General features: G+C 39.5%; 1 protein-coding gene across 1 annotated transcript in view; it reads left to right on the top strand.

The window, feature by feature from the left end:
- Positions 1 to 10,000, top strand: part of LOC138017490 (uncharacterized) — a 243,896-nt gene that overhangs the window by 3,096 nt on the left and 230,800 nt on the right. Inside the window, exon 2 of the mRNA XM_068864561.1 lies at positions 2,003 to 2,053. Coding sequence (XP_068720662.1) covers positions 2,003 to 2,053 — 51 coding nt within the window. The remainder of the gene's footprint in view (positions 1 to 2,002; positions 2,054 to 10,000) is intronic.

Genomic DNA, 10,000 nt, shown 5'->3' with positions numbered 1-10,000 from the left:
TTTCCCCTCCTAAATGCGGGGTGCAGGGTTGGCGCAGTGGTGAGACCACTTGCCTCCCACCCAGGTTCGATTCCTCGACTCGGCGTCGTATGTGGGTTGAGTTTGTTGGTTCTCTACTCTGCTCTGAGAGGTTTTTCTCCGGGTACTCCGGTTTTCCCCTCTCCTCAAAAACCAAAATTTGATTTGAATTGCGTTAACTTGTTAATTTCAGTTTACAGTGTCCCCGATTAGTGCTCTACAGCGCTAGAAGATTAGACACTTAAATAAAGTTCCTATGCTCTGCAGGATATTTTTTTTCTCTCCTCATTTCTCTGCACGATTTTTTTTCCTCAAAAAAGTGTCGTGTTTACATTTACAGAATGTATTTACATTTACATTGTGGTTATTGCAGTAATAGTTGTAATATGCAGCTGCAAAGCCTTAAAATGTTGTAAGCTATACAAAATCATTCTCGTATAGCTACATGTTTTCGGAATGTCATTCTTTAGAATCATTTAATATTACCTATTAGGTATATTGTTAATATATTGTTATATGTTGTCTTATATTATATGACATTGCAAAAACCTTATATTTAATATATCTGAGCGAATTCGCTAAAAGGTAGCTACTGGAATTTTTCTCAATTTTGAGAGGCCATTGTGGCCTCTCAAAATTGAGGGGGCTTACCGTCAAGGCCTGCTTTGCCAAACAGCCCAGGGACAGTTCTAGCTCTGAGTTGTGTGTCAAAAGCACAGGGCTGGGGGGGGTTGCTGCTTTGAGACTTTAACTGCAGTTAGAGTTTGTGGCCTTGTTAAGTGATATTTTACAGTGTAGCATTCCTTCATTGGCAATTTTCCCTGCACCAGTGTAGACCTGAATGATAAATTGCTTTTGATCACCAATTAGAGTGAACCCACACTGTGGTGTGGGTAGGTGATTGGCAGTTGTCTGACCAAAGCACAGGGGTGGGGAGGGTAGCTTTTCTTTAAGTTTGTGACGGCAGCAGAATTGGCTTGTTTTCTCAATTTCTGCAGCCACCTTTTGACAAATCCAGTTATATATATATATATATATATATATATATATATATTCTGTTTGACTTAGGCGCGAAACTCAGAGTAACAGAGAATCGATGCGTCCTCTTTAATCTTTCAACTTATGTATATATATTGTTATAGTTGTTATATAGTTGTTATCTATTGTTATGTTATTATATTGTTATATGTTGTCTTATATTATATAAGACATTGCAAAAACCTTATATTTCACTAGAAAGTAATTACATGAAAATGCTTCAGTTGAAAAGATTAAAAATGAACAAATTATTTTTCTTTGTCTAATAAAACTTGATTCTTCAAATAGAAAAATTTACCTCCATTACTGCTTGTGATAAGCTAACGAGTTTGGTTACATTGCGAGCCAGCAATCCAGAAATCCCTGATCCAAATAACCGCAAGCTACCTAAGGAACTGTAGGCTAACTGCAGTGCTAACTAGGCTAGCCAATGTGTAATTTAGGCTAACCGTAATGGCTTGCATGGCTCCTATGACGTGGAGCCATGTGAACCGAGCAAACAAGAAATCCCTTATCCCATTATAAGGGCAAACCGCAAGCTACCTAAGATAACTGTAGGCCAACCGGTGTGACGTTTAGGCTAACCAGAATGTTATTTAGGCCAATCAATGTGTTATTTTAATTAATAGGCTAACCAGAGTGGCTCGCTGGATTGCAGATTATCCGGAATGTTTGTAGTTTTGCTGGGATTTTTTAAAGCCCCCCGGGAATGTTGAAATAGCTTTGCAACCTTTTTTTTTATTCTTGCTTGCAGCAGTGGAGAATTTTTTTTCTATTTCATTTGTGCTGCATGCAATTTTTTTCTTCCAACAAGCGCTTGCAGGAAGTTTTTCTTTTTCAAAATCACCTCCCCACCCCCCCCCCCCCCGGTCAAGAGTTAAATGGTCGGCCCCTTACTTGCAGCTTTCGATTATTTTCTCATCCGTTTTCTGATTTTAACTTGCAGGCATCCAAAATTGTCTTGGTCTTTCTCTTGATTCTTAACTATGCCAATTATGTAAGTATGGTTTCTGTGCTGTTCCAGGAATAGTTAATAATTGGAAGTGTTAAGGCTTAGACACACTAGGCGACAAGTCGCTCCGTGTGTACTACTTGCAAAACAAGTCACTGCGATACGACGTCTCTTCGGTGCACACGCAGTGATCTTGTATGAGGGGGAATGTGAACTAGTTTTCTGATTCAATATGGAGGATCATATGACGCTCTCTCATTGGTTCATTTATACTTTGCCGCAGCTTTGCTGCTGGAAGTGTACATGTTGTGGTTTAATTTTGTTTTTCGTTTTACTCACCTACCCCTCCCTGATCTTCTCCAGTACTTCATCCTACCCCATCCTTCCTCACACATCTTTCTCCCCCTATGTCCAACCCCTCTACATAACACTACTCACAGACATTTCATATTTCTCAAGACCTTTCTGTCTACTCAGATCTTGAACTCCCTACCTCGGGATCTGCTGCCTACTCCTTAATCCACTTGACCACGCAAGCAATTGATTCAAATTCCTCAGAATAATTTTTAAATGAACATTTTATTATTCACCCCAGGCCTCTCTCGGTCAAACGTTTGGTTTATACACAAATGTCCAATATGGGACCGGAGCCACATATGGCAGAGTCACGCTTCTTTCTCACTTTGTAATAAAACTGTCGCACTTTGTAATAAAATAGCTGTCCCTCTTTGTCATAACATGTTATCGCACTTTGAAGTAAATCAAGCAGTCGCACTTTGAAATAACAAGTTGTCACACTTTATAATAAGCTTTCAAATTTCCTTTGAATGGTATTTTTGGTAGAAATTGTACATGACTTATTAAAGGTGTCTCAAACCAGTTTCAGCCATTTTTTGGGGAATGTCTTATTAGAAGGAATTACTCTACAACACTGTTTCACTTAGGCAGGGTGTTGTGGTACGACATGAAACGCTTAACAAGATGCACATATTAATGTGAAGTAATTAATTACCATGGCAACAAAAGAACCAGTTAAAGACGCCATATATTTTGTGTATGAGCGCCTCTATCTCAAAAACGAACTTAGTGACCCCAATTTTTTATTGCTGAAAAGTGATTTGCAGGCCAAGGTTACTCTCTCCTTGAGATTTTTCAATTGTGAAGGTGGCAACGAATCTGCTGCACAGAATTTTTTTATACTTTGCAGAGAGTTTTATTTTAGCGTGCTAGTCACTCTCCAGCAATAAAAATTGGGTTTACCGGGTTCGTTTTTGAGATACATGCGTTTAACGACAAAATATAGGGTGTTTTAGATGGCTCTTTTGTTGCCATGGTAACCTATTACTTCACATGAATGACTGCATCTTGTTAAGCATTTATTGTTGTTTCATATGATATCATAACCTTGCCATTAAGTGAAACAGTTCGTTAAGTTCAATACTTCCGAATAGTACAGTTTGTTGAAAGTGTTAAAACTGGTTTTCAGCCTCCTTACCTAATTCCCTTGGGCACAAATACGTTTTTCCTTGATATTTTGCTCTGCATACTAAAATGAGGGGACGAAAAAAAAAGAAAAAAAAACGCGTTCTCCTGCACGCTTCTCGAATTTGTTTTTCTCTAGACTATGATGTTTCGTCACAGAAACACTTTGCCACCACGAATGACTTTAAATATCGGTTTTGTTTAGCCGCTCCAATGGCTAGGTACTAGTCTAAATTATCGTGGAAATGACCCTTGTCGGAGACTCCGTTATTCGATTAGGCCAAAGTTTTCATTTCTTAATTAGCAGCATTGATTGACATAACCTTGAATGAACTTTCGTTGATTCTCACTTAGCAACGACCAATAAGATATTAGATTATGCGATACATGAACATATAAGTTTAGGTTTCCTTTTTTTTAGAGTTAGAGTAGTTTTACACACCCGTTGTAAGACGAACACGAGAGGTTGATTAAACGCTTAGTTACAAACTCAGTCGAGTTTGCTGATTCAGAGAGAGGTCGATACTAAGTTGTAATCTCTTGTAAACGGGGCAAAGTTTAAAAAACCCTATCGCATTTTTAATTTGGTATTAAAAAAAGGTTTATTATGGCGTCTTAAGAACTTAAGTAAAGATTCGAATTTGAAATATAATGCATGGCATCTCCTGTGGATGAAAAAAAAAAAGGTTTGTTCCCGTGGGATTTTAGAGGGGACGAAACTGGAAAGCAACTTGCAGGGACATACTGTATCAGTTAAAGAGAAGAGGGCACAGCTGTACAAATTTGTACGATCCGGAAATAAAGGTTTTGACTAGGAGTCTTCTAAGAAGGTACCGTAAACATTATGACAAAAGCAGATTTTAACAAAATGCTACTTTTGATTTTTTCGCAAGAATGTGTTTAGGATGATAAAATCCCAAACCACGAAGTCGTAGATCCAGCCAAGCATTTTCCCAATTCGGACTGGCAATGATTCGCCGTGCCTCCAGCACAACACCACTCGAAGATCCAAACTTTTTAATTAGCCTTCTGACGCTGACGATGGCAAGTTCACCACCATCAGAGAAGAAAAATTAATACTTGGCACCATCGAGACCACGAAAACGGACGTTGACTTCACTTAGGTTAATACATGGTTAGGCCACGAAAAACCTGAAGAAAATTACGCCTCGGAAAGGATTTTCTATAAAATTTCATTCGGACGTCCGTCGCTCGTGGATGCCATTTCAACGGTCACGTTTTCAGAAAGGTGGATCGGTATTTGTATACGGTGTTGATCTTGTTCAAGCACCTTTCGTTCCTTTCCTATATACTGGCCGTGTTTGTGAAAGAGCATCTGTCTTCTCTGAGAGAACGCTTTTTGCTTTGCTGCTGAGTACTAGTGATGATGCTCCGGACAGAAGGAGAGATTTGGGCTCTTTTGCAAATCCCGGGCAAAACCTTTTCCTCTGCTCCCAACCAAGTGGTTAAAGATATACTCGTGTTACTACGATGCAAGAGCAAAGTATACCTTGATCACATATCAAGGTATGCCTTGCTCTTGAACTGAGTACTGACCAGAACCTTCAAAGAGATCCACTGAGGTGGAATGGATGCAATGTGACAGCCTTTGCCTTGAATCATTGGTCGAAAGCAATGTGTGAGACGTGCAAATGCCTCTTGCGCTAGATCGATGAGGTCATTTTGAGGTGACCATCCTTCTAACAAAGGAACCCAACAAAGATGATCTCAAAGATGGACTCCAATTCGTTGAAATCTTATCGGTTCTTCGTATCTCCGCTGCTCAGCTGTGAAAGGGCATAATCAGCGCAAAATAGAATCAAGAATGATTCACGTTCCTCCCTTGGTGGAGAAACCCTTGAAGATCTCATGGGAATTTCACTGGAGGGCCCATCACTTGTAGATTTTGATCCAGAGACAGCAGTGGAAAAATAGACCACGAGGAGAATTTCTCCAATCGTGAAGATATAATGCATCAGAAAAACAGAATATAAGATAGGATCTATTCAGTCTTTGATTTCATGGCCCCATCCCTCATTGCCACTCCCATCTTCCAATACCTCAGCACACACCGAGCGGAGAACGATACAACTATAAATTCGATCATTTACCGTGCTTGCATCTACTGCGGAGACCAATAGACCATTTACACCGCGTTGCGTGTATATTTCGAAGGACTTTGGTATTGTCTTGTAATGGTGTTCAAGGTACCCCGACTTTTAGCCACGATTGTAGTAACTATTTTAAATCCTGTGACTACCCTTCCCCCCCCCCCCCCAAAAAAAAAAAAAAAAAAAAAAAACTCATATAGAACTAGTAGCGAGTCACTTGAAGCCTCTATCTCCTTTACTAACCCTTGAACTCAACCAACCCCCTCGCGCATCTTTTTGTTTTTTACCAGGAGTCATTTCCCCTCCGTTCGCTTATTGCATTCCATTGTTGCTAAGGAAGCTGTGTGACCTCCAAAATAACAATTGCGAGAAGGGTGTAGGAGAACACGTTTCTTTTTCTTCCCCTCAGGTTAGTGTGCAGAGCAAAATATCAAGGAAGAACGTATTTGTGCCCTGGGGAAGTAGTTAAGTCATATGCAATTTTAACAAACATGCCATTCAAAGGAAATTTGAAAATAAAGTGCGACAACTTGTTATTACAAAGTGCCACAGCTTCATTTATTACAAAGTGCGACAACTTGTTATTACAAAGTGCAACAACAATTTTATTACAAAGTCCGACAAGTGTTATTACAAAGTGCGATAGAACACACACCAACGCAATTACGCAATTGCGTAAATGAAGTCGATTTCTATAGAGAAATAGAGGAATTGAAAGGCCACCTAAAGACAAAAGACTCACAAAAAATTGTTATTTTTACAACAAGGCCAAACATTTCTTGAACGAAAAAACAGAGAAGCAACTCCGCCTTACAGGAAACAAGGATCGATCTAAGTCGAAACAGTTAACAAAATGGAACAACAGATGATAACTCGAAGGAGATGGGTTTACAGCAACGGCAAGCTCTTCATAGGAAACAAGAAAGTAGTTCCAAAACGGGAACTAGACTAGGCTTAGCCAATTGTGCTGCCAAAAGTGGCATATTATGCTACTAGCAGTGCTCGAAATTTTGCCAATTATGCCAAAATTATGCCAGAATTCCCAAATTATGCTCACAAAATGACGCACATTCTGTACAAATAGGCGCGCCATAACGACACCAAATGTTGGAGTCGTATGGCAGTTGTGCTAGCTTACACAATCCCCACGTAAAGCCGGATGGGAAACGAGACTCCTCCAAAAGGTTAACCGCGCAAGCAAAATTCGTCAAAAGAGGACTAGTAATTAAGCATGTCAGAACAAAGTCAATACTACTATTAGCGAAGCTAAAACACGCATTGCACGAACAGACTACCTAAATTTAATTTATTTCTGTAGAAAAAACACCATATTTATTAAATTTTATGAATTTATCCTCCAAAAAGTGCTAAAATTTGCTCCAATTATGCCAAAGATTATGCTAGCGCAATCCGCCAAGGCCTACTGCCGAGAACCAACCCGAGGAGAACATAGAATGACAAAGAACTGGGCAAGGCGGATGTGACTGGGTGACATTACTCGACTAAAAGAGAAACACCCTCAGAGCCCAAGAAAACCCGATACTTCAAGGCGTTGTTCGGGATCATCATCTAAATAGGTGTCTTGCACCGATTTTCAACGACCATGCCGCTGGAAAATCCTATCGTTCACCCCATTATTGGCTGCCATAATGGCTCTCCCAGATCACAGAGAATGCAAACCAAACTTGGACGGTTCAACTCCGAGAATTTGCAGGCCCCGACGAAAAAAAAGCCCTTCTTATAGTACAGTAACTAATTGGTTTATCAGGGGCAACAAACTTACAACAGCCCTTCCCTCTAGAAATGGGCTTGAAAATAAAATTTTTGGAATCAGCTAAATACCTCTTAGGCAACTCAACGGAGCATGCAGAACTGGACAATTGTGAAATAACAACTTCGTCGCCTTTACAAAGTTGGTCTTTCTTGCTTTCAGAACTTTGATGGCAATGAAGCCTTTTTTAGAAGAAATATCACTTTTGCTAATTCTAAACACATCGTCTAACAGGGAGTTACTAAACACAGAAACAGAAAAGAACGGAATATACCAGAATAAACCGGAATAGAGTGTTTTCAAGTGACGTCACGGCGGCCATGTTGGTGTACCTAAACAAAGAAATGGCGTCCATGATGGTGTACCTAAACAAAGAAATGGCGGCCATGATGGTGTACCAAACTAATCCTCCGGGAATTGAACTCTCTTTTTATGAAAATACTTTCTTTTGTTTCAGTAATCCAATATGGCTGCTTGTCATGTGAGTGAAAACGCTCCATATGCCGGAATGAGGCGGAATAACACCGGAATGAAATGTAATGAACAAGAATGGGACTGGAATACACCGAAAGGAGCCGAAATGGCACCGGAATGACACCAAAATAAACCGGAATATAGGGGGATTAGCCTGAAAATGCCAAGATTTGATGTTTTAGTAAGCGCCGACCGATTTTCGGTTGTTTTACCATTTCTATCAGATTTTGTTGCGTCATGTGATTCCCTAAGGAAATTGCAAGTGTTTTTGCCTAATGTAACATTTGGAGCACTTCGGTCATGAGAAAACTTTGACAGTATATCCGTCGCTAAATTAATAGGAGGTTTTCACTCAACGTCATAGCCGCCACCCTGGTGGTCGAAAACAAACGATCTCTCATTTTTTTTCTAACCTCGTTCCCAGGGTCCTCTCTCTGGAAGGAAGAGAGAAGACCCTGGGAACTAGGTTGGTTATCTTCTTTTGTTCGTCCTCCAGAAGTCGTAAATTTCTCTGTGGTTATTGGTGTCTCTAGATGTTGGTTGACAACGTCCTATAATTATTTGTCGTGGAAGTAATATATATTTTCGTGAACAAATACAGTAGCAAGAGAAACAGAATGTCATTCAATTGTTTTTTCTATGGATCTTGGAGGCGGCTTTCGCCGTGCTGTACGGGTCCGCAAATGATCCCAGGACCTCAAATGATCCTAGGATTGCAAATGATCCTCAAGCTGTACCGTAAATGATATCAGGACTGCACATGACTACAAATTCTCCCGGAACGCAAATGATCTCCATTTTGGACCGCAAATGATCCCGAAAAAAGAAGTAAGGAATTGCATTGAGGATGGAATGGCCTGGATAAAGAATTGGCGTGAACAGCGCTTATTTTTATTAAAATCATTGCTAATTACAGCTCACAAGAAGCCGATGACATGAATTTTGATGTGTCATCATTCTCTCGTTATCTCAACTAGGGAGAGGGTTTATTAATGTCATCAATTTCCATTATCACTTGAAGTTCGCTTTCAGTTATTTCGAAAACATATTTATTTTTAATTTTTATTTTATTTACAAAAACACAAAAACAGAAAAAACTAGTACAAGAACATCACAATACTAACGCTACTTACATTGCTAGTGGCCGCCATTTAAAAGAGATACAAGTACATGTATGAGTCGCGTAAGAATGACACAAAGGGACAACATTACTACACTAAAAACAATCAATAATAATGCGTATTTACAATGCTGATAGCAAAGACTGCCATTTATTACTATTAATGTCAAGCCTAGTTAATAATTTATATATATACAACATTTTCTCGATCAACAACTTCGGTGAAGGTTTTAAAGCTTAAGACAAGCTAAGACACTGATAGATGATTTGTTTACCAAGGAGAATAATGTGATTGATCACTTGAAGATCCTTTTCATAAATTCCAAAAGTTATGTCTGCAGCACTCAAGACATTTACATAAATACCATATCCTTTTAGCCAATTCGTCAATGATAGCGAGAAGCCACAAGCAAACTCACAGTAAATAAATAAATGCTCCAGGGACTCGTCAGAGCGGCCACAAAAAGAACACAAAGGTGTTGTCGTTTTACCCATTTTACGTAGAATTGTGTTTGTCAGTAAAGACAATTCCGTTTAACAGTTAGTGTATTGAAACTCCCTAGCCTTAGATTCTAGGGTTATTTTTCTAGGAAGGATCTAGATCTCATGCCAAGGCAGCTCAAGCATTGGATATAACTGCTCATAACAGCATTTTGCAGTTGGTTCAATCTCATATTTACTTATTATCTCCCAGTACACGAGTAGACGAGGATGGGAAAGTAAACTTCACCATTTGCAAATTTCGTTCTCTTTCCTCCCGGTTCAGTAGCAATTTCCAGCTGAGTGGAAGAGGGTCATAAATGCTCATTAAGAAAAATTATTCAGCTTGCGTGATATGGCTGTCTTTAACCGTATTCTATTTGTCTAATTTGCCCTCTGTATCTAAATGATCCTCAACTCTCACAATACCTTTATTTACAAGCGCGCGTCTATTTAACAAATAGATTCCATGTTGCCGTGTGTCTGTTCAGTAATTGGGAGCTTACGAAACGAGGACGACGACGGTTACGAGGACTGCATTTAAAAATACGAGT

This window comes from Montipora capricornis, chromosome 9, assembly GCF_036669925.1.
Source record: "Montipora capricornis isolate CH-2021 chromosome 9, ASM3666992v2, whole genome shotgun sequence".
NCBI lineage: Eukaryota > Metazoa > Cnidaria > Anthozoa > Scleractinia > Acroporidae > Montipora > Montipora capricornis.
Note: the sequence above shows the minus strand (reverse complement) of the source record. Positions and strands in the feature narration are given on the sequence as shown.